Source organism: Lepidochelys kempii, chromosome 17 (assembly GCF_965140285.1).
Source record: "Lepidochelys kempii isolate rLepKem1 chromosome 17, rLepKem1.hap1, whole genome shotgun sequence".
Lineage (NCBI taxonomy): Eukaryota > Metazoa > Chordata > Testudines > Cheloniidae > Lepidochelys > Lepidochelys kempii.
The window spans coordinates 22,825,706-22,851,636 of NC_136396.1; the positions used below are offsets into that span (position 1 = coordinate 22,825,706).

Genomic DNA, 25,931 nt, shown 5'->3' on the forward strand with positions numbered 1-25,931 from the left:
TCCACCCCCATTCTTCTCTTCCGCAGACTAAACAATCCCAGTTCCCTCAGCCTCTCCTCATAAGTCATGTGTTCCAGTCCCCTAATCATTTTTGTTGCCCACCGCTGGACATTTTCCAGTTTTTCCACATCCTTCTTGTAGGGTGGGGCCCAAAACTGGATACAGTACTCCAGATGAGGCCTCACCAATGTCGAATAGAGAGGAACGATCACGTCCCTCAATCTGCTGGCAATGCCCCTACTTATAAATCCCAAAATGCCATTGGCCTTCTTGGCAACAAGGGCACACTGTTGACTCATATCCAGCTTCTCATCCACTGTAACCCCTTGATCCTTTTCTGCAGAACTGCTGCCTAGCCACTCGGTCCCTAGTCTCTAGCGGTGCATTGGATTCTTCCGTCCTAAGTGCAGGACTCTGCACTTGTCCTTGTTGAACCTCATCAGATTTCTTTTGGCTCAATCATCTAATTTGTCTAGGTCCCTCTGGATCCTATCCCTACACTCCAGCATATCTACCTCTCCTCCCAGTTTAGTGTCATCTGCAAACTTGCTGAGGGTGCAATCCACACCATCCTCCAGATCATTCATGAAGATATTGAACAAAACCGGCCCCAGGACTGACCCTTGGGGCACTCCACTTGACACGGACTGCCCACTAGACATGGAGCCGTTGATCACTACCCATTGAGCCCAACAAGCTAGCCAACTTTCTATCCACCTTATAGTCCATTCATCTAGCCCATACTTCTTTAACTTGCTGGCAAGAATACTGTGGGAGACAGTGTCAAAAGCTTTGCTAAAGTCAAGGAACAATACGTCCACTGCTTTCTTCTCATCCACAGAGCCAGTTATCTCGTCATAGAAGGCAATTAGATTAGTCAGGCATGACTTGCCCTTGGTGAATCCATGCTGACTGTTCCTGATCACTTTCCTCTCCTCTAAGTGCTTCAGAATTGTTTCCTTGAGGACCTGCTCCATGATTTTTCCAGGGACTGAGGTGAAGCTGACTGGCCTGTAGTTCCCAGGATCTTCCTTCTTCCCTTTTTTAAAGATGGGCACTACATTAGCCTTTTTCCAGTCGTCCGGGACTTCCCCCGATTGCCATGAGTTTTCAAAGATAATGGCCAATGGCTCTGCAATCACATCCGCCAACTCCTTTAGCACTCTTGGATGCAGCGCATCCAGCCCCTTGGACTTGTGCTCGTCCAGCTTTTCTAAATAGTCCCGAAACGCTTCTTTCTCAACAGAGGGCAGGTCACCTCCTCCCCATACTGTGCTGCCCAGTGCAGTAGTCTGGGAGCTGACCTTGTTCGTGAAGACAGAGGCAAAGAAAGCATTGAGTACATTAGCTTTTTCCACATTCTCTGTCACTAGGTTGCCTCCCTCATTCAGTAAGGGGCCCACACATTCCTTGACTTTCTTCTTGTTGCTAACATACCTGAAGAAACCCTTCTTGTTTCTCTTAACATCGCTTGCTAGCTTCAACTTCAGGTGTGATTTGGCCTTCCTGATTTCACTCCTGAATGCCTGAGCAATATTTTTATACTCTTCCCTGGTCATTTGTCCAAATCTTCCACTTGTAAGTTTCTTTTTTGTGTTTAAGATCAGCAAGGATTTCACTGTTAAGCCAAGCTGGTTGCCTGCCATATTTACTATTCTTTCTACACATTGAGATGGTTTGTCCCTGTAACCTCAATAAGGATTCTTTAAAATACAGCCAGCTCTCCTGGACTCCTTTCCCCCTCATGTTATTCTCCCAGGGGATCCTGCCCATCCATTCCCGGAGGGAGAGAAAGTCTGCTTATCTGAAGTCCAGGGTCTGTATTCTGCTCCTCTCCTTTCTTCCCTGTGTCAGGATCCTGAACTCAACCATCTCATGGTCCCTGCCTCCCAGGTTCCCATTCACTTTTGCTTCCCCTACTAATTCTTCCCGGTTTGTGAGCAGCAGGTCAGGAAGAGCTCCTCCCCTAGTTGGTTCCTCCAGCAATTGCACCAGGAAATTGTCCCCTACACTTTCCAAAAACTTCCTGGATTGTCTGTGCACCGCTGTATTGCTCTCCCAGCAGATATCAGGGTGATTGAAGTCTCCCATGAGAACCAGGGCATGCGATCTAGTAACTTCCGTGAGTTGCTGAAAGAAAGCCTTGTCCACCTCATCCCCCTGGTCTCTGGTGGTCTATAGCAGACTCCCACCACGACATCACCCTTGTTGCTCACACTTCTAAACTTAATCCAGAGACTCTCAGGTTTTTCTGCAGTTTCATACCGGAGCTCTGAGCAGTCATACTGCTCCCTTACATACAATGCAACCCCCCCACCTTTTCTGCCCTGCCTGTCCTTCCTGAACAGTTTATACCCATCCATGACAGTACTCCAGTCATGTGAGTTATCCCACCAAGTCTCTTTTATTCCAATCACATCATAATTCCTTGACTGTGCCAGGACTTCCAGTTCTCCCTGCTTGTTTCCCAGGCTTCTTGCATTTTTGTATAGGCACATGAGATAACTCGCTGATCATCCCTTTTTCTCAGTATGAGGCAGGAGCCCTCCCCTCTCATGCGCTCCTGCTCGTGCTTCCTCCCGGTATCCCACTTCCCCACTTACCTCAGGGCTTTGGTCTCCTTCTCCCGGTGAACCTAGTTTAAAGCCCTCCTCACTAGGTTAGCCAGCCTGCTTGTGAAGATGCTCTTCCCTCTCTTTGTTAGGTGGAGCCCGTCTCTGCCTAGCACTCCTCCTTCTTGGAACACCATCCCATGATTAAAGAATCCAAAGCCTTCTCTCCGACACCACCTGCATAGCCATTCATTGACTTCCACGATTCGATGCTCCCTACCCAGGCCTTTTCCTTCCACGGGGAGGATGGACGAGTAGACCACTTGCACCTCAATCTCCTTTATCCTTCTTCCCAGAGCCACGTAGTCTGCAGTGATCCGCTCAAGGTCATTCTTGGCAGTATCATTGGTGCCCATGTGGAGAAGCAGGAAGGGGTAATGATCTGAGGACTTGATGACTCTTGTTAGTCTCTCCATCACATCCTGAATCCTAGCTCCTGGCAAGCAGCAGACTTCTTGGTGTTCCCGGTCGGGGCGGCAGATAGATGACTCAGTCCCCCCTAGGGTCTTGGTCTTCTTAGCCCACCTCAGCACTTCTCCAAACTCTCCTTTGCTTCCCTCCAAACTGCTCTCTGCTCCAGCACCAAACCACTCTGCTTCAACCCCTCCTCCTGTCTGATTGAAGCAGGGGTTTTTTATCAGGTGACTGGTTTCAGGTGCTTTAATTGGCTTCCGGTGCTTTAATTGGCTTCTATAGCAACCTCTCTTCCCTCTACAGGGAATAAGGCTCCCTTCTAACACTATCCTGCTGCCCTCTGGCCATGCTGTATCACATAATCTATCCCTTTCTTAATGATGCCCAACATTCTGTTGTCTTTTTTGACTGCCGCTGCACATTGAGTGGATATTTTCAGAGAATCCTTTTGTAGCTTTTTACAGTCTGCCTGGGACTTAACTATCTTGAGTAGTTTGGTATCATCTGCAAATTTTGCCACCTCACTGTTTACCCCTTTTTTCAGATCATTTATGAATATGTTGAATAGGACTGGTCCCAGTACATACCCCTGGGGTACACCACTATTTATGTCTCTTCATTCTGAAAACTGATAATTTATCCATACCCTTTGCTTCCTATCTTTTAACCAGTTACCAATCCATGAGAGGACCTTCCCTCTTATCCCATGACTGCTTACTTTGCTTAATAGCCTTTGGTGAGGGATCTTGTCAAGGCTTTCTGAAAATCTAAATACACTATATCCACTGGATCCCCCTTGTCCACATGCTTGTTGACCCCCTGAAAGAATTCTAGTAGATTGGTGAGTCATGATTTCCCTTTACAAAAACCATGTTGACTCTTCCCCAACAAATTATGTTCATCTATGTGTCTGACAATTTTGTTCTTTTTAAAAATTGGCGTCACATTAGCTATCCTCCAGTCATTTGATATAGAAGCTGATTTTAATGACAGGTTACAGACTACAGTTAGTAGTCCTGCAATTTCACATTTGAGTTCCTTCAGAACTCTTGGGTGAATATCATCTGGTCCTGGTGACTTATTACTGTTTAGTTAACCAATTTGTTCCTCTTCTAATGACACCTCAATCTGGGACAGTTCCTCAGATTTGTCACTTAAAAGGAATGGCTCATGTTTGGGAATCTCCCTCACCTCCTGAACCATGAAGACTGATGCAAAGAATTCATTGAGTTTCTCCGCAATGACCTTATCATCCTTGAGTGCTCCTTAGCATGTTGATCGTCCAGTGGCCCCACTGGTTGTTTAGCAGGCTTCCTGCTTCTGATGTACTTGCTGTTACTTTTTGAGTCTTTAGCTAGCTGTTCTTCACATTCTTTTTTGTCCTTCCAAATTATATTTTTAAACGACACTTGCCAGAGTTTATGCTCCTTTCTATTTTCCTCACTAGGATTTAACTTCCACTTTTTAAGAGGATGCCTTTTTGCCTCTCACTGCTTCTTTTACTTTGTTGATTAGCCACGGTGGCTCTTTTTTGCTTCTCTTACTATGTTTTTTAATTTGGGGTATACATTTAAGTTGAGCCTCTATTATGGTGTCTTTAAAAAGTTTCCATGCAGGTTGCAGGGATTTCACTTGTGGCGCTGTACCTTTTAATTTCTATTTAACTAACCTACTCATTTTTGTGTAGTTCCCCTTTCTGAATTAAATTCTACAGTGTTGGGCCACTGTGGTGTTTTCCCCACCACAGGGATGTTAAATTTAATTATATTATGGTCACTATTACCAAGCAGTCCAGCTATATGCATGTCTTGGACCTGATCCTGTGCTCCACTTAGGAATAAATCAAGAATTGACTCTTCTCTTGTGGGTTCCAGGTCTAGCTGCTCCAAGAAGCAGTCATTTAAGATGTCAAGAAACTTTATCTCTGCATCCCGTCATGAGGTGATATGTACCCAGTCAATATGGGGATAGTTGAAATCCCCCATTATTATTGAGTTTTTTATTTTAATAGCCTCTCTAATCTCCCTGAGCATTTCACAATCATCATCACTATCCTGGTCAGGTGGTCAGTAGTATATCCCTACTGCTATACTCTTATTATTCAAGCGTGGAATTACTATGCATAGAGATTCCATGGTACAGTTTGGTTCATTTTAGATTTTTACTTCATTTAGAACAATTGAAACACTGTCATCATCTAGAGTCTGACCTCCTGCATAACACAGCACATAGAACTTCCCTGAAAGTATTCAGTTTGAATAGAGCATATTGTGATGTGTTCCCCCCGGGGTGTCACCTGGAACTGGGGTATCACTGAGCCATCTGACTCATCACCCTGGGTTCCCTCTCAGCACTGTGCTGCTGTGACAAGCTGTAGACCCGCTCCTGGTCCTAGACTGCCAGCAGCATTTACACAGACAGGGACACACCCAGCTGCAGCTACTAGCTGTGACCAGTCACTGCTGGAACCAACAATGGAGAGGCTGCAGCCAAGATACCCCCAGCTTCCCAGCCTAGGACCCCAGAGCTGTACTGTCCCGCTTTGGTCAAAACCTCAATCAGTATGAATTTATTACTTAGTTCGCCCCTCCCTTAATGTGGAGAGGAATATGCAACAAGCCTGTGTTAACCAAACTGAGATTTTTTCCCCAGACCCTGCACTCAAAGGCACACTGATTTAGATAAAGCAAAAAACCAAGTTTATTAAAAGAAGATAGATTTTAAGTGATAGCAAACAGATCAAACAGATTACCTAGCAAATAAAAACCCCCACAAACTAAGCCTAAAATACTAGAGAGATTGGATTTTTCACCCTGGCTGCTGATACAAGCAGTCCACCAGATTTCCATACACGGGCTAGAAATCCTTCTCTCCGTCCAGTCTTTGTTTCTCAGATGTTTCCAGGAGTTCTCTTATGTGGGGCATGAGGCCACTAGATGTCACACCCCACCTTAGATAGTTTTAACATACGGTGGGAACCCTTTGTTCCAAAAATAGTTCCCAGCCCAGTTTGTGGAAAAATACAGGTACCCAAAATGGAGTCCAGTATCATGTGGTCTGGTCACATGCCCTTGCTGAGTCATAGCAGCCATTACTTACAGGCCTGCTGAAGCGATACAGAATCTTTGTAGAATTTTTCTGCCTGCCTCTAACAAATCTTCGCATGTGCGAACTGAGATCTGGGTGGTTTTTATGGGGATGGCAAAATTACATCCCTCACACTAGGGCCCTGTTTCTCAAATGCGGCCACTGTTGCCGCATGTGGATACCGGGGGTTTCCCTGCGGCTCAGGCAGATTCCTGGGCAGTGGGGGCAGAAAGCATCTGCTCCCTCCCCTTCCTTCCTGTTGCTCCTGCATGTGCCGCCTCTCTGGAGACACAAGTGGGACACACAAGGCTTAAGGAGCAAGGTGAGCAGTTGGGTTGGGGTAGGAGGCAAGCGGTGAGGCAAGTGGCGGGCAGGGTGGCCTGGCAGGGGAGTAAGCAGGCAAGCAGCGAGCCAGCAGCAGAGTGAGGAGGCAGGTCGGGGATGGGTCTGGCTGCGAGTCGGGGAGTGAGGAGGCGAGCAACGAGCCACCAGCGAGTGGGGGTTCTCATGGCAGGCACGGGGGTGTCTGTGGCAGGGGAGCGAGGAGGCAAGCGGTGGGTGGGGGAGGATAAGAGGAGGCGAGCAGCAGGTGAGGAACTGAGGAGGGACGCAGGAGGCAAGTGGTAGGCGGGGGGGTGAGGAGGTAAGCGGCAGGCATATGGGCAGCAGGTGGATTCCCCCCTTTGGGGAGGCTTGTGCCTGACTCCACCGCTTCCGCCTGCTCCCCCCCAGCAGCCAGAGCCCCAAGACCGTTGCCCTCCTGTGGCTGGAGCCACAAGACCCCAACCTGGAGAAGCCCCGAGTGTGTCCCCCTCAGCTGGAGGAGCCCCAAGAACCCACACACACACACACACCTGCCCGGAGAAACCCTGGGCCAGCCACAGCCATGCCTCACCTCCCCAATCCTCCCCAGACCCAAGCTGCCCAGAGATGTTTTTCATTATTATTTGGACTTCTATTATGTCAAAGCATTTCTAAATTTACTTCAGAATTGTTGTACAGACAACCACTTTTATCCAAAAAGCAAAAGAAACAATAATAAAAAGACAAGAATGTGCAAAATACCTTATTTGTGTTTCTATTTTGTTAGGTCCAGTAAAGAATAGAGATAATTGTGCATTATTTTTATTATTGAGTTTGCAAAAAACACCCCCAAAACCTTATGTCAGGGTTCCCTCCCCACTCTGAACTCTAGCGTACAGATGTGGGGACCCGCATGAAAGACCCCTAAGCTTATTCTTACTAGCTTAGGTTAAACACTTTCCCAAGGCACAAATTTCGCCTTGTCTTTGAACAGTATGCTGCCACCACCAAGTGATTTAGACAAAGAACAGGGAAAGGACCACTTGGAGTTCCTATTTCCTCAAAATATCCCCCCAAGCCCTTACACCCCCTTTCCTGGGGATGCTTGAGAATAAACAAGATGAGCACAAACCAGCCTTGGATTTTTAAGACCCAAAAAACCCACCCAAAAACCTCAGATTCTTAAAAAACAGAACTTTATTAGAAGAACAAAAAAAGATAAGAGAACAACTCTGTAAGATCCGAATGGAAGATAATCTTACAGGCAGTCAGATTCAAAACATGGAGAATCCCTCTAGGCAAAACCTTAAGTTACAAAAGACACAAAAACAGGAATACACATTTCCTCCAGCACAGCGAATTTCAAAAGCCAAAACAAAGAAAACCTAACGTATTTTCTAGCTAGATTACTTACTAACTTTACAGGAGTTGGAGGGCTTGCATCCTTGATCTATGCCCGGCAAAGGTATCGCACACACACAGACAAAGCCTCCCCCCCCCAGATTTGAAAGTATCTTGTCCCCCCATTGGTCATTTCTAGGTCAGGTGCCAGCCAGGTTACCCAAGCATCTTAACTCTTTACAGGTAAGAGGATTTTATAGTACTGTATCAGAGCTTCTTAACCCTTTCACTTTATATTTATGACACCTTACATTAATAAATTACAATGATTTGGATGTATATATGTTGTATATTACTTTATTATCTTTAGGAAAAATAAATAATTTTAGGAAAAAAGTGTTCGTGCAGCCACCAGAAAGAGTTGGTGGCCGTACTCTGCGGCCACCGAAAAATTTGTTGCAAGAACCCGTGCACAAGGGCCAAATTTCCAGTCCCTGCTCCACAGCATGGAGGTGCTAGAGATCCTCAACAAAACAGTTGTTAGAACATTTTAACATGGTCAAAATAATATTAATTCCCTAGCTCCATTCTTGGAATTGAAAGCAGCTCAACTTACAATGCAGGAATCTAATATGGCAAATTAAAAACAGTTCCTCAGCTGAATAAAATATAAAATTATACTGTATTTTTATAATTTAGGTGATGCACGAGCAACTGAAAATCTGGGACTAACAGCTATCCACACACTCTTTGTGCGGGAGCACAATCGCTTGGCTATCGAGTTGAAGAAATTAAATCCATGCTGGGATGGAGAGAAGCTCTACCAGGAGGCTCGAAAAATCATAGGTGCCATGACCCAGGTACTAGCTGCAATATTGGTTTTGCTGCCATTCACTTGTTGATTAAAACATTTTTTGCTCAGGTTTAGACATGATTTTTCCTCTCCAGAATTGCCTGTGCAGGTTCCTACACACCAAGCTCGCTCGGTCCTGTAGCCACTGGGGCTATGTGGGCAGCAGCCTGCAGATCTAAATGTTTTAGGCGCCCTATGTGCTGCAAGTCCCCTCTGCCTTATCAGTCACTCACAGCTCAGTTTTAGTGGCTTAGTGTTGTACAAATGGAAATAATTTCTGTGACAGATATTTAACCACATGCAATATCTTTGGGGACCAATGCAATCAATCTAGGAATAGTTTCAGTATGACTGTGTTCTACTCCATTGGGATAGTTACTCCAGGAATTAAAAACAGTGTGGGGATGATTAATGTGAGTTGCTAAGACAATTCCATGGGGTGGATTGCATTTCTTGGCTCAGACTGGGTTTTTCAGAGACAGGGAAAGAACTTGGGCTATAGAATGGTTGAGTTTAAACACACTCGAGGTCCTCATTTTGATTCAGCAATCAGACAGGACCTTTGGTCCTAAGGGGACCCCACTGCCATCTGAAGGGTTGGAAGAGACGTTAGCCTACCAGACTCCCCATGTGGAAGTTGGGTGATTTCTGGCATGTTTAGTTTGTGTGTAAGAAGTTTTATTGTTTTTATATGTTGTCTCTGTGATGCTTTTATCCTAAGAATAAATGTGCTCTGCTGAGAAAGAGCTGTGTGGTAGTTGGTAACTACTGGCTCGTGCCAGTTATTGCCCTTAGAGAGAAAGCACAGCCCAGGCTGACTGGCTTGGAGAGCATATCACGGTGGGTGGCAGGAGGCTGTGCAGCCTTAAAACCCCAGAGATGCGGGTCTCTGTCCAAGTAATGTGACAACTGGGAGCCTAAAACTTTACGTAGGAGGGGGGAATACATGTGCAGTTACCCTGAAACTGTGACAATAACAAAAGGAGACCAAAAGAGTTAATTTTTGTCCCTGACATGGCCATATTAGGCTGCATTAGTAGGAGCATTGCCAGCAGATCAAGGGAAGTGATTATTCCCCTCTATTCGGCACTGGTGAGGCCACGTCTGGAGTATTGTGTCCAGTTTTGGGCCCCCCACTACAGAAGGGATGTTGACAAATTGGAGAGAGTCCAGCAGAGGGCATCAAAAATGATTAGGGAGCTGGGGTACATGACTTATAAGAAGAAGTTAAGGGAACTGGGCTTATTTAGTCTGCAGAAGAGAAGAGTGAGGGGGGATTTGATAGCAGCCTTCAATTACCTGAAGGGGGGTTCCAAAGAGGATGGCGCTTGGCTGTTCTCTGTGGTGGCAGATGACAGAACAAGGAACATAGAATCATAGAATATCAGGGTTGGAAGGGACCCCTGAAGGTCATCCAGTCCAACCCCCCGCTCGAAGCAGGACCAATTCCCAGTTAAATCATCCCAGCCAGGGCTTTGTCAAGCCTGACCTTAAAAACCTCTAAGGAAGGAGATTCTACCACCTCCCTAGGTAACGCATTCCAGTGTTTCACCACCCTCCTAGTGAAAAAGTTTTTCCTAATATCCAATCTAAACCTCCCCCACTGCAACTTGAGACCATTACTCCTCGTTCTGTCATCTGCTACCATTGAGAACAGTCTAGAGCCATCCTCTTTGGAACCCCCTTTCAGGTAGTTGAAAGCAGCTATCAAATCCCCCCTCATTCTTCTCTTCTGCAGGCTAAACAATCCCAGCTCCCTCAGCCTCTCCTCATAACTCATGTGTTCTAGACCCCTAATCATTTTTGTTGCCCTTCGCTGGACTCTCTCCAATTTATCCACATCCTTCTTGTAGTGTGGGGCCCAAAACTGGACACAGTACTCCAGATGAGGCCTCACCAATGTCGAATAGAGGGGAACGATCACGTCCCTCGATCTGCTCGCTATGCCCCTACTAATACATCCCAAAATGCCATTGGCCTTCTTGGCAACAAGGCCACACTGCTGACTCATATCCAGCTTCTCGTCCACTGTCACCCCTAGGTCCTTTTCCGCAGAACTGCTGCCTAGCCATTCGGTCCCTAGTCTGTAGCGGTGCATTGGATTCTTCCATCCTAAGTGCAGGACGCTGCACTTATCCTTATTGAACCTCATCAGATTTCTTTTGGCCCAATCCTCCAATTTGTCTAGGTCCTTCTGTATCCTATCCCTCCCCTCCAGCGTATCTATCACTCCTCCCAGTTTAGTATCATCCGCAAATTTGCTGAGAGTGCAATCCACACCATCCTCCAGATCATTTATGAAGATATTGAACAAAACCGGCCCCAGGACCGACCCTTGGGGCACTCCACTTGATACCGGCTGCCAACTAGACATGGAGCCATTGATCACTACCCGTTGAGCCCGACAATCTAGCCAGCTTTCTACCCACCTTATAGTGCATTCATCCAGCCCATACTTCCTTAACTTGCTGACAAGAATACTGTGGGAGACAATTGTCTCTCTCAATGGGGGAGGTCTAGGTTGGCTATTAGGAAAAACTATTTCACTAGGAGGGTGGTGAAGCACTGGAATGGGTTCCCTAGGGAGGTGGTGGAATCTCCATCCTTAGAGGTTTTTAAGGCCCGGCTTGACAGACCCCTGGCTGGGATGATTTAGTTGGGGTTGGTCCCACTTTCAGCAGGGAGTTGGACTAGATGACCTGCTGAGGTCTCTCTTCCAACCCTAATCTTCTGTGATTTCCCTATCACATGTGGTCTGAAAGCAGCTTTTCCTCCAAGGGCTTTCCTGGCTGCAAGGGTGCAGGGTTACTCTGCCAGGCAATTTATGGTGCCTTTGAACCTGGGAGCACATGGTCTGTGTGGATTCAAACATCACTTAACCCTGAATCTTCTCATGCCTACCCTTCTAAAAAGGGAGGCGATGAAAGAGCAAAATCACTATATTCTCCTTCTCCTAAACTGTCGAAGAAAACAGTGGAAAAACCTCTGCCTGCCAAAAGTATCAACAATCTGCCTCCCTCAGGAACAGTACTGAACTGAGAAGAAGGAGAGGAACAGGTTTTGGGGTAACTGCACCTGTAGTCCCCCTCTGTCATCCTTCAAGGCCATCTACTTAAGGTTGACTCCAAGATCTCATTCCTGAGTGGTAACAGGTAATTTAGACCACATCATTTTGGTCTAATGGGATTATGTTTTCCAATGGGCATTTCTTTGCACTTATCAAAACTGAATTTCGTCTGCAGTTTTGTTGCCCAGTCACCCAATTTTGTGAGAGCCCTTTGTAACTCCTCACATTCTGCTTTGGACTTAACTATCTTGAGTAATTTTGTATCCTCCACAAACTTTGCCACCTCACTTTTTACCTCTTTTTCCAGGTCATTTATGAATATGTTGAACAGCACTGGTCCCAGTACAGAGCTGTTCCCCTCTCTCCATTCCGAAAACTGACCATTTATTCCTACCCTTTGTTTCCTGTGTTTTAACCACTTACTGATCCATGAGAGGACCTTCACTCTTATCCCATGACAGCTTACTTTGCTTAAGAACCTTTGGAGAAGGACCTTGACAAAGGCTTTCTGAAAGTCCAAATATATTATATCCACTGAAACACCTTTCTCCACAAGTTTTTTGACCCCCTAAAAGAATGCTACCATGGAGATCCTTGACTTTAATCTCTTACCAAGGCTCTTGGGGAGCTTTACAGGGTAAGGAGATCCAGCTGGGGAGGAAAGTTCATATCTCAGCCATGCTGTCTGTGAGTGAAGTTCAGCCCTGTGCAGAGGCCAGCACAAGGCACAGGCACTATCCAATCCCTTCAGGTAGCTGGGCCTTTCTAGTCACCCTTCTGAATATCAGCGCACTGGCTTTTCTCTGGTCCTCTGGACCATCAACATCAGTGGCTCAGAGAGCTCCCCGGCCAATTCTTTTAATTCTCTTGGGGGAAAGTTTTCCAGTCCTGCAGATTTAAAACATTTAACTTCAGCAGTTGCTGTTTAGCATGCTCCCTACTTATTATTGGAATAGAAAGCATTTAATGATCACTGTAAGTTATGAATACATCCTCCTGCTCCTTTCAAAACACAGAACAGAAATATTTATTGAAGACTTCTGCCTCTTCTGCATCATTACGCACAATTCTGCCATCCATACCTAGTAATAGAACAAAGCCATTGCTTGAATTGCTTTTGTGTCTCATATATTTAAAATTTCCTTCTTGTTGTCTTTTACCTTCCTGGCTGTTTCATTGATGTCTTGCATTTTGACATAGAATTTTTGACCAATCCTATTGATAACGTTAGAAAGTGATCGTTTTTTTCCTTTAGAAAGAGTGTATATGAGCTTCTAACTCAGTCTGTACTCCCTTCCAGGTAGTAACATACAGAGACTACTTGCCACTTCTGCTTGGAGATGAGAGTGAGAAGGAAATACCATGCTATGGGGGCTATGATGAGTCTGTGGATCCCACCGTGGCAAATGTATTCTCCTTGGCTTTTCGGTTTGGTCATGGTTCAATACAGCCTTTTGTGACCCGTTTAGATGATCATTTCCAACCTTTGGGTCCACATTTCCGGGTCCCTCTTCACCTCACATTCAGTGCTTCCTGGAGGGTTGTAATGGAAGGTAAGCATGCTTTGCCAGGCCCTGCCTGCAGTCCTGCTTTGTCAGCAAGGCAGAGATTCAACAATGTACTTAAGCAGATGAGTTCACTGGGACTTAAGCACATGCTTCAAGTTAACCACATGCTTAAGTAAATTCCTGAATCAGAACCTAAAGCTCATTACATCTGATCATTTGTTTCTATTCATCAGGACGTGTTTTCAGTTTATAAATCATTTCCTCAATTCCAGCAAATAAGCAATTTTCATCAAAGTGTAATTATCGGGCAAATGGATAGAATCATAGAACAGGAAGGATCTCGAGACATCATCTAGTCCACACCCCTTATGGGAGGACTAAGTATTATCTATTATTTGTATAGATTATTATTAGGGCTGTCAATTAATCATAGAATATCAGGGTTGGAAGGGACCTCAGGAAGTCATCTAGTCCAACCCCCTGCTTAAAGCAGGACCAATCCCCAACTAAATCATCCAATTTTTTTTTCTTCTTGACCCAGATCCCTAAATGGCCCCCTCAAGGATTGAACTCACAAACTTGGGTTTAGCAGGCCAATGCTGAAACCACTGAGCTATCCCACTCACATGTTGCTGAGGAAGGTGAAACACTCCCTCCCCCAAGGTTGCTGTCAATCTGACTGGGGGAAATTCCTTCCCAACCACATGTATGGTGATCAGTTAAACCCTGAGCTCGTCAGCAAGAACCCGCCAGCCAAACTCCTCAAAGGGAAAGCCTTAGAGAGAGAACCTCTATGGCCACGGAGCCTGGATGAGATGCCAGACTTTGTGCTATGGATGTTCCAGGGCCAGGATTTAGATCTAATGCAGAAAACCAAATGCTGCAGTCCTTATGAAATCAAGAGTATTACTCCAGACATGTTTAAGTGTAAAAAAATTTGGCCCCTTATGTCTTTCATTGACTCATTTGGGAGCATTACGCACAGTTGCATGTCTAACCAATTACAAATATGAAAATAAGTTGAGGGAGTGGGAATAATTAGAGTTAGAATGGCTGGGAACAGCCCACACCATATTTGCTAGCTCCACCCCCTGGTGTGGCCATTACTGTCGTCTTCTGCACGTGTAAAAATCTGTCTGAGACCTTCTGTGCACTAAACGCTCCTTCCCATTAATAAAGTAATAGAAAAATTGTTCCCACCAATGCCAAGAAGTCTGGAACAATTTGGCTGCCCCGTATATTTTAGAAGAAAATGCAATTTCTAATAGCTGACAGGCTGTTACCATTTCTGATGTTTGAAAAGCCAGTATTTCGATATCGTCCACTTTGGATATTTGAATACCCTAGCACAGCCAGGCAAACACTCTTCACATTCTCAAATGCCAACGTAAGAAGGGGGAAAGGAAAACAAAAGCCAACTATTCCACTGTCTAAAGATAGAACACTTGGTGAAACGGGGCTTTAGATAGTACCATTAATGGATTGAAGGAGGAATCTTCATCAACGACCGATCACAATAAATAAATAAAATAAATGGGCCATAGACACTACCAAATTCTTGCAATAAGTATAGTAATAGAATCATAGAATCATAGAATATCAGGGTTGGAAGGGACCCCAGAAGGTCATCTAGTCCAACCCCCTGCTCGAAGCAGGACCAATTCCCAGTTAAATCATCCCAGCCAGGGCTTTGTCAAGCCTGACCTTAAAAACCTCTAAGGAAGGAGATTCTACCACCTCCCTAGGTAACGCATTCCAGTGTTTCACCACCCTCCTAGTGAAAAAGTTTTTCCTAATATCCAATCTAAACCTCCCCCACTATAATTATTGTCACTTACGTAGTGCTGTCACATCCAATCACTATATGGCCAGGATTTTCAAAAATTGACAATTGGTTTTGCCCAAATTGAGAAACCTTAAAGAGGCCTGATTTTCAGAGTGTGGGTGCTCACTTTCTTGAAAATCTGTGCTTAACCCACTAAGGCAAACAATGTACCTTAGTGGCGCCCCACTGAGCTGGGCCTCAGGAGAACTGGATTCCAGTGCCACCCGTGTCACAGTCATGCTGGGTGACCTTCGCCCCATCAAAGCACCTCTCTGTGCTAGAGTTTCTCCATCTGTAAAATGGGGATCATGACACTGACCTTCTTCGTAAAGCACTCTGTGATCTATACAGGAGGGAGGCATTATTGTAAGGTAGTTTGTCTCCTGAATACCTATGTGAGGGAGGGAGGTATTATTATGGGAACGGAGGCAGAAAGATCCAGTGACTTGTCCAAAGTCACAGAGAAGTTAGTAGCGAAACTGGGGTTAGAACACAGGAGTATGTGGCTTTGAGTCCTCTGTTTGTACTAATTAATTGCAGTTGACTCAAGTGTTTTAAGGCAAAACAAATTTAAAAATAATCGCAATTAATTGCAGTTTTAATCACACTGCTATACAATAATAGAATACCAATTTAAAGTTGTTATAAATATTTTTGAGGTTTTTCTATATTTTCAGACATATTGATTTCAGTTACCACACAGATTATAAAGTGTACAGTGCTCACTTTATATTATTATTTTTATTACAAATATTTGGACGGTAAAAAAGATAAAAGAAATAGTGTTTTTCAATTCACCTCATACAAGTACTGTAGTGCAATCTCTTTATTGTGAAAGTGCAACGTACAAATGTAGAATTATTATTTTTTTAGGGCTGTCAATTAATCGTAGTTAATACAAGCGATTAATGTAAAATAAATTAACACATTATTTTTAATGAGTGTTAATCACATACTTCTCTTTTGACCCTCTTCACTTACTGTACTTCATCACTTGGCCGACATTGGCACAGTTCTCATGATCTGGAGTGATTAAATATCAGAAAAAATTAATGGTGCAAAGCACCAAAAGTTCAGGTCTTTTGAATGGGTCTTTATTTTTAAAAAAACTTCTGGGTGGTTCTCTGGATAAAAAGACGGTTATCTGTAGTTATTGCAAGGCTGAGTTCCAATACCATGGAAGTACTTCAAGTCTTCAGTACCAGGTACACGCTAAACATGCTTTCACCTCAAGTTCTTGTGCTACAGATAACTTACTGACAGCAAATGAATCCCTCCAGCCACGACAGAATATGCTTAAAGAGTTTCAGGATCGCTAGAAGCCCCTGGATCAAACAAAATACAACAGCTTAATCAATGCTATCGCAAAGTGGATAGCTATGGACTGCAGACCGTTCAACATTGTAAATGACAGAAGGTTAAAAGATGTTATTCAAATTGCATCTTCCAATCAGTCATACACCTTGCCCTCCTGAGGAACTATTGTATCACAATTACATGACCTATATCACGAGAAAACTACAAAGTTGGAGCTTCTGAAAAATGCGCTAACTGTTGCTTTGACTGGTGATCACTGGACATCCCTGTGCAATCACAGCTACCTTGGAGTCACAATACACCTGATTGATGCTGCATGGACACTGCAGTCGTTTGCTTTAACAGTAACACAGAGAGACATTATGCTGAAGCATGTGCAGAGCACTTCTCGGATGTTGCGAAAAAATGAAATATTCAAGAAAAGGTTACAACAATTTTGTACTGACAATGCATGTAATATGATAGCAGCAGACAGTCATTTGCCTTTTGAACATATGACATGCATCGCTCATGGTCTGCAGCAATCAATTACAGTAGCACTCAGTGATGGTGGTTTTGAAAACATGCTGTCAAAATGTAGAAAACTTGTGGGCCATTTCAAACACAGTCCAGCTAACAGTACGGAGCTAGAAATAAAACAAGCGGCAAATGGACAGAAACAAGAACCTCTTGTACAAGTCATTTCAACCAGATGGAACTCCACATTGGGTATGGTTCAGTGTCTGTGTAACCCACACACCTTCTGCGTGTGGTGTTCTGTCCCATCTAGTGGCACCGAGACCACTTAGAGAGAGAGATAAAATGTGTCTGCTATACAGCCTTGGCTAATATGGCCATGTGGTAGAGGCTCATGTACTAAGCTCTAGAGGTCCCTGGTTCGATCCTGCCCGCTGACGACTGGGGTCTGTCAGCATTACATGAGCTTTGAAATAAAGTCACTATCACAGCCACATTAGATCTTCAAAAGCACAGCCTACCAGTGCCAACAGGAAAGGATTTAAAAAACTGCAAAAGCTAGAAACACTACTTGAGCCCTGCTGGTTTGTGAGTGAATTCCTTGGGGGAGAATGGTATGTCTCCTGCTCTGTGGTTTTACTCACATTCTGCTATATATTTTGTGTTATGGCACTCTCGGATGACAACCCAGCATATGTTGTTTGGTTTAAGAACACTTTCACTGCAGATTTGACAAAGCACAAAGAAGGTACCAATATGAGATTTCTAAAGATAGTTACAGCACTCGACCCAAGGTTTAAGAATCTGAAGTGCCTTCCAAAATCTGAGAGGGACAAAGTATGGAACATGCTGTCAGAAGTCTTAAAAAGAGCAACATTTCAATGTGGAAACTACAGAACCTGAACCGCCAAAAAAGAAAACCAACCTTCTAACATGCGTCAGTCCACACTGCTTTGGATCATTATCAAGCAGAACCCGTCATCAGCACATCCTCTGGAATGGTGCTCAAAGCATGAAGGGCCATACGAAGGTTTAGCATATCTGGCATGTAAATATCTTGCAACGCCAGTTACAACAGTGCCATGCGAATGCCTGTTCTCACTTTCAGGTGACATTCTAAGTAAGAATTATCTTCCGTAAATATTAACAAACTTGTTTGTCTCAGCGATTGGCTGAACAAGAAGTAGTACTGAGTGGATTTGTAGGCTCTAAAGTTTTACATTGTTTTATTTTTGAGTGCAGTTATGTAAAAAATAATAATTCTACATTTGTAAGCTGCATTTTCACGATAAAGAGATTGTACTACAGTACTTATATGAGCTGAATTGAAAAATACTATTTATTTTGTTTATAATTTTTACAGTGCAAATATTTGTAATAAAAATAATTATATTTTGTTGTAGTGGAAATCAAAATATTTGAAAATGTAGAAAACATCAAAATATTTAAATAAATAGTATTCTATTATTGTTTAACAGTGCAATTAAAACTGCAATTAATCACCTTTTTTAATCTCACGATTAATCACAATTAATTTTTTAATCACTTGACAGCCCTAATTATTAGAGATTATTATTACTATAGAGGGCTATATTTATTATAGCCGTCTTATAGACTTGGGGCTGCAAGATCTTCTTCTTTGATAGAGGTTTTCCAGGATGACATTTACAATTGTCCTCCCCACAGCTAGAGTGTCTCATAGACAGGGAAGGGAGATGAGCCAAAGACTCTGTGAAGTCCGATAGGGACCTCACAATGCTAATCTAATTAACCTGGAAGGTACTAAGTTAGTATGGTGATGGATAATGGCAGAGAACTCTAAAATGGACAGCAGATGAGCCATAAGCTTCAATCTAAACATGGCACCACAAATAGCCAGTGCAAGTTTGAGCTGCATATGTAGATGGAACAGCTCATGGAAAAAAGGGTAACAGTCCCTGTTCGATTGTGAGTGCACTTGGAATGCAGCGTTCAGCTCTGGGCACCAGAAGAAAAAACAAATTGAAGGACATTAAAAAAAGCAACAAAAATGACTCTAGGACTCTAGTATGCAGCGTTGTTACAGACATTTTGGCCCCAGGATATTAGCGAGACAAAGTGGGTGAGGTAATATCTTTTATTGGACCAACTTCTGTTGGTGAGAGAGACAAGGTTTGAGTACACTACCTGAAGAAGAGCTCTGTTTAGCTCAAAAGCTTGTCTCTCTCACCAACAGATGTTCGTCCAATAAAAGATATTACCTAACCCACCTAGTCTCTCTGGGATTCTAGGAAAGATTTTAAAAGCTGCCAGTAACTTTCACTGTATTGAGTAAATGAAACCTTGCAAAACCACTTAAACTATGAAATTATATGCAAAAATTAGCAGTGGGCATCTGCAAAAGAACTTGCTGATAATTGTATCCTTAAAGACCTGGAACGTGAGCTGAGGCTGAATTATGTCTTACTCCTGCTGCAAGGCTGGTTTAATCTTCTGCTTTGAATGTTCTGCCTCTCATCAGTGTAGATATAATTCCCAGTTACAATGCAACATAACTTTTAATAACTGTTCTATTAATACTAAGCCACCATTTTAAAATGGTGCTTTTGGTGATAGCCCGCTTAGTTTATAAAACTTATACAATATACTGTTTTCATATTAAATATGCCTTTAATCAAGGACCCAAAATCACTTTCCAAACATGAAGTAAGTCTCATGACCTTCAGAGGTGGGAATTATCTCTTATTTTACAGCTCCAGAGACTGAGATGCAGAGGCCTAGAGCCAGAGTTTCAAAGGTCTTTAGGTATCTAAAGATGCACCTAAGTGCTCATTGAGAAAATCCCATTGGACTCCTATCTGTGTCTTTAGATGGCACCTAGCTACTTTTAGGAATCTGGCCTCTAGTGATGGTAAAAATTTTGGTGACAATCAGTAAAAAGCAAAAATTGTAAAATCCAGGAAATTTTCAATAAAAAATCAGTACAAACTGAAAACAAATGGCCTTATCTAGATTACGAACAAATATCTCAAACAGGAGATTTTTTTCCCCAAAGAAGATTGCCTGAGCTTATCAATAGCATTCTGCTATATTTTAAAAATACACAATTCTATAGCTCATTTCACTTGCATTTAGTGGTGACACTTTCATTTTATATGTAGACCATCAGAGCGGTAGCCGTGTTAGTCTGGATGTGTAAAAGCGGCAAAGAGTCCTGTGGCACCTTATAGGTTAACAGACGTATTGGAGCATAAACTTTCGTGGGTGAATGAATACCCACTTCGTCGGATGCATGTAGTGGAAATTTCCAGAGGCAGATATAAATATGCAAGCAAGAATCAGGCTAGGGATAACTAGGTTAGTTCATGTTTTATATGTATTTCAAGCTAATTGGATATATATATACAATGGGACAGAGTGCAGCCACTTTAGAACTGACTGCCCTACCTCTCAACTTACTGTGACTCATTCTGCAGAATCTTAAACCAAATTAGCCAAAGTATGACATGGGTGAACTCACTACTTGTGAATAAGTAAATAGTCATTGGAGCAAGGGCTTGACCATGGCTCTTTCACATGGTAGATACAGGCCCTAGCCACCAGGCTATCGAGTCAACATCTCTCGCTCTCTGTCTCTGGCCCAATGAATTGCTTAATAGCAAACGGAACAGCTTCGACAGGAGTGACTGGGACACCCCCACCCTCAGATTAACCAATAGCCTGCCAGCTAGGGCTCTTACCTGGGATATAGGAGAGCTGAGTTCAAGGCTTTGTGCCAAATCAAAGAGGGGGATTTGGAAACAGCTCTTCCCTTGCTAACTGGGGAGCATGAACTTCAGCCAGTCTAATTCCCACTCTCCTTATTGCTGACTGTCTTCTGCACAGGACCCAAATTGGACCAAGCCTGGTAGGGGAACACCTAGCTTGTAAATCCTGCTGGGATTTAGGTGTGCACTAGGGTGCTGAGCAGCTCAGTGGCATCAGGATTTGGAGGCTTTATGCATGCCCACTGGTGGACATGTAGGCAGCTATGGAATTTAGATGTCTACAGAGTTAGACAGCAGTGGAGCAGGGTTTTAAGGATCTTATGGCGTGGAAATTAGGGGCCTAAGTCCCTTAGTGGGTCTAGCCTGAGGCACCGCTATGAACTCAGCGTTATAAGAACTGTATAGCTTTTCAGAAATCAAACAACAGCTAATGACCAACAGCCCTGTGCTCAAAATATCCTGAATATCAAAATCGCATTACTAGCAGCCCACATCACCCACAAGCAAATGGAGAGGCGGAGAGAGCTTTAGACAGACAGCCAAGAAAATCCATTCCTTGCCCTTCTAAGTTACACATCAACACCAGTCATGGTTACTGGACATAGTCCAGCCCAAATCCTGATGGGAAGACAGCTCAGAACTACTGTTCCAGCTTTGGAAAAGAACCTATTTCCAAAGTGGCCAGGTATGAAGAGAATAGACAAATCAGATAAAACTGCTAAAAGAGCTTATGTACACTTTTAGGATAGACATCACTCAAAGAGCTGCCAGGTCTAGAACCTGAGGGTCAAGTTCATATCTAATTGGGAACAGTATAATACAGCTTAGCTCTGCATTACATCACTGACAGAAGGATTGTTCAGTGTGTTTCAGGAGCTGTTATTGAGAGTAATGGCGTAAAACTAAGCAAAGGAAAATTTAGGCTGATTTCCAGGAGAATGGTCCTGAGAGTAAGGAATTCAATGCTGGCCAACTCTTCCAAGGGAATCCAGGGAATTACGAAACCATTGGGGAGGACATTTTAAAACTAGACAGAACAAAAGGAACTGTAAAACAAAGCCCTTCTCTATGAGGAGGGCCTGGCATGTATCGCCTACATGTAGAGCTTGGGAGTAGCAGCCATATTAGTCTGTATCTGCAAAAAGAAAAGGAGTACTTGTGGCACCTTAGAGACTAACCAATTTATTTGAGCATAAGCTTTCGTGAGCTACAGCTCACTTCATCGGATGCATTCACTGGAAAATACAGTGGGGAGCTTTATATACACAGAGAACATGAAACGATGGGTGTTACCATACACACTGTAACAAGAGTGATCAGGAAAGGTGAGCTATTACCAGCATGGAGTGGGGGTGGTGGGAACCTTTTGTAGTGATAATCAAGGTGGCCATTTCCAGCAGTTGACAAGAACAGTGGGGGGGGGGAATAAACAAGGGGAAATAGTTTTACTTTGTGTAATGACCCATCCACTCCCAGTCTTTATTCAAGCCTAAATTAATTCCAATTCAGCAGTCTCTCGTTGGAGTCTGTTTTTGAAGTTTTTTTGTTGAAGAATTGCCACTTTTAGGTTTGTAATCGAGTGACCAAAGAGATTGAAGTGTTCTCCGACTGGTTTTTGAATGTTATAATTCTTGACGTCTGATTTGTGTCCATTTATTTTTATGTAGAGACTGTCCAGTTTGACCAATGTACATGGCAGAGGGGCATTGTTGGCACATGATGGCATATATCACGTTGGTAGATGTGCAGGTGAACAAGCCTCTGATAATGTGACTGATGTGATTAGGCCCTATGATGGTGTCCCCTGAATAGATATGTGGACGTCACACATTCTTGTCAACTGCTGGAAATGGCCCACCTTGATTATCACTACGAAAGGTTCCCTCCCCCCGCACTCCGGCTCTCCTGCTGGTAATAGCTCACCTTCCCTGATCACTCTGGTTACAGTGTGTATGGTAACACCCATTGTTTCATGTTCTCTGTGTATGTAAATCTCCCCATTGTATTTTCCACTGCATGCATCCGATGAAATGAGCTGTATCTCATGAAAGCTTACGCTCAAATAAATTTGTTAGTCTCTAAGGTGCCACAAGTACTCCTTTTCTTTATCTAGAGCTTGGTGAAAGTTTTATTTGAAACATTTTTTTTCGATGAATGGGGGCTTTTTTGTCAAAATAAAAATTTCCACAGAAATTCCCCACTTATAACAACATTTTTTGAATTGTTGTTGTTGAAAACCTGAATACCAAAACATTTCAGCTGAGAATCAGGTATTTTTCACTTTTTTGCCACTGTTGGTCCCAAAATTTTGATTTTCAGGTATTTGATGAAAACCTGAAAACTTTTTGTGGTGAAGAAGGGGAACCACCCACCAGCACGGAAGGGGTTAAAAAGAGCCTTTGGGCCCAACTAACCTCTCCCCATTATGCCTGCAGCCAATGCCAGGCCTATAGGGGAGAGAAAAGGAGGGCACCCGGCTCACTTCAGGGCTGACTGGTGTAGAGACAGGAGCTAGCTCCCCAGCCAAGGGGAGACTGCAAAGGAACCCCCAGAATCAGAGAAAACTGATTGAGTGGATCCCCAAGATATTGTGGGGCTTGCCCTCATCAGTTCATGGCTGCCCTGCCTGAAGGAGCCGGGGATCGCAGAGAGGTGCTGCCCCAGACCCAAGAGGGAACACTACAGGGAGCATGCTGCTTGGAAGACTGGACTAGAGGGGCCATGCCCCAAGCTGAACCCACTGGTAGGAAGTAACTCAGGGCAGTGGTTTGGACTACCTGTTGGGAGGGACACCAACCCCCTATTTGGGGGTTGATATACACAGGGCTCTGGGCTGGGAGATGGTGGAGAGGGAGGGCCTGGGTCCTCCTATCCACCCCCAGCCTTAAAGGTGGAGCTCAGTAGGGGGCTGAGAGCCAGGAGATCTAACCACTAGGCAACCCAGCCACCCAAGCCTCTGTTATACTTTTCAATGAAATTTTTCCCAGGAACAAAACACACATTGCCCAGCCAGCTCTACCTTCGAGGCCTTTTCCAGCTCCTGTTTTATTGCTGTGAGGTAGAAACACAAAGATCCACTTTTCCTGAAGGAGAAGCCTTCCCGGTTCTTCCTATGCAGTTTGTTTACTAAAACTGCTTGGCTTCCTTTGAGCAGCTCATGTTGTTGTCAGCCAACAGGCCTCTGCATCTGCAGACATTCTTAAAAACTACTCTGGTTCCTTAGGGGGAACATGGTGCTAGGAAGAACCTTCCCAACCATCAGAGCAGGAAGGATCTCAGGTGACCCCTGAAGAGCAAAGTGAGCACTGGGGCTAACCTTCTGTTGCACAAAATGTAGCCTACAAGGTGGAATGTATTACAGACTGTTCTGTTTCTTTCTGGACTTGACCTTCATTGCAGGTGGCATTGACCCGCTTCTCCGTGGTCTGCTGGTTGACCATGCAAAACTAATGAAACAGAATCAAATGGTGGTTGAGGAGCTCCAGGAGCGGCTTTTTGAACAGGTAGAAATAATTGGACTGGATCTAGCAGCCTTAAACCTGCAACGGGGAAGAGATCATGGTCTTCCAGGTAAGTAAGCATAAGACTGCATCCCATAGGTAGTAATAATGTTCTTTCTGCATTGTTTGCAGTTGCTTCCACAATGTGCTAGGCTTTTCCAGACAACCCAGGAAGGACAGAGGAGAAGGCGGAGTAGAGGAGAAGGGGGGTAATACAACATTGAAAAAGAAAGATAACGAGGGAGGGGCAGAACTGTGCAGAGACTTGGAGAAGGTGGACAGAGGCTTAAATCTAATGTCAGAACTGATGAGAGGCAGGGGAGGGATGTGATCATGGATGGAGAGGGAAGGTGCTCTATTGCTGGATTCTGGATGGGCCAGAGGGAAAGGGAGTGTCCGGGTGGCCAGAGGGAGGCTGGTGCAGCAGTCAGGACCTGGACAAGAGATCTGGTGTGGAATGAAAAGAAAAGAAGGGATCTTGGAGATGCTGAGGAGGAAGCAGCAGGGTTTGGAAATGACCTGGATGGGCAGCAAGGGAGAGGGCAGAGTCAGAAATAGCACCTGCGATGCAGACCCGAGTGACGGGACTGGGGCTATCGATGGTGATGCAGAAGAGGGAAGATTTGGGAGGGAAGGGAAGGTGTTTGGGTTTGGCCGTGTCCCGGGTAAGATGATGCAGGACACCCGAAGAGAGATGTCAGAGAGCCAGACTGAGAGGCGGGATTGGACAGCAGGAGACAGGCGAGGCATGGAGAGAGCTGTGTGAGCCATCAGTGTGCAGATGAGAGCTGAGTCCTGTGAGGCTGTCCAGGGAGCGAAGGGAGATGAAGCAAGGGCAGAGCCCTGGGAACACCCCGAGAGGGACAGGGGGCAGCCCCACCAAGAGGACTCATGGTAAAAGGGGTAGGAGAGGTCAGAGTCTCAGCACCCAACATGGAGAAGATGTCCAGGAGAGTTTCTGTTGTAACTGCCTCAAACTCTGACAAAGATTTGTGGGTCATGGTGGACAATCAGCTGAAGGTGAAATCCCTGTGCAATGCCATGGCCAAAAGAGACAATGAGATCCTAGGATAAATAAGCAGGGAAATCTTGAGTAGCAACAGAGAGGTTATTTTACCTCTGAATCTGGCACTGGTGCGACTGCTGCTGGAATACTGTGTGCCGTGCTGGTGCCCGCAATCCAAGAAGAACCTGGAGAAAGTTCAGAAAAGAGCCATAAGAATGATTGAAGGGTTGAAAAACATGCCTTATAGTGAGAGAGGCAAGGAGCTCAATCTGTTTAGCTTGATGCTGAAAGGTTAATGGTTGACTTGATCAGTCTGTAAGTACCACATGGGGAACAGAAATTTGATAATTGGCTCTTTAAATGGGCAGACAGAGGTACAACAAGACCCAGTGTCTGGAAACTGAAGCTAGACAAATTTGGATTTGAAATAAGGCAAAAAATTTTAAGTGATGGGAATCAACCACTGGAGCAATTTGACCAAGGGTTGTGGTGTATTCTCCATCATTGGCAACTTTTAAATCCAGGTTGGATGGATTTTTTAAACGATACACTCGTTCAAAAGAAATTCCTTGTGGGGAAGTTTCTGGCCTGTGATCTACAAGAGGTCAGACTAGATGATCGGGGGTCCCTTCTGACCTTGGAGTCCATGAAAACAGCGGTGACTATATTTTTCCCAGCAGGAATAGTATCTGGACTTCATTTTTTGGTAGAAATTGCTCAAACTTTCAAAACCAAAACAATGTCCTTTGGCAGATTCTGAACCTTGGATTATTATTGTTATTTGTTTTACCATAGAACCTAGGAGCCCAAGTACTGGAGCAGGATCTCACTGTGCTAGGCCCTGTACAAACACAGAACAAAAAGACAGAAGAAGAATCTAAGTATAAGATGAGACA

At 44.2% G+C, this 25,931-nt stretch overlaps 1 protein-coding gene across 1 annotated transcript in view; it reads left to right on the top strand.

Annotated features, from left to right (window-relative positions):
- LOC140899856 (myeloperoxidase) overlaps positions 1-25,931 on the top strand; it is a 53,060-nt gene that overhangs the window by 19,218 nt on the left and 7,911 nt on the right. The window contains exons 6-8 of the mRNA XM_073316024.2: positions 8,457-8,617; positions 12,978-13,230; positions 23,929-24,099. Coding sequence (XP_073172125.2) covers positions 8,457-8,617; positions 12,978-13,230; positions 23,929-24,099 — 585 coding nt within the window. The remainder of the gene's footprint in view (positions 1-8,456; positions 8,618-12,977; positions 13,231-23,928; positions 24,100-25,931) is intronic.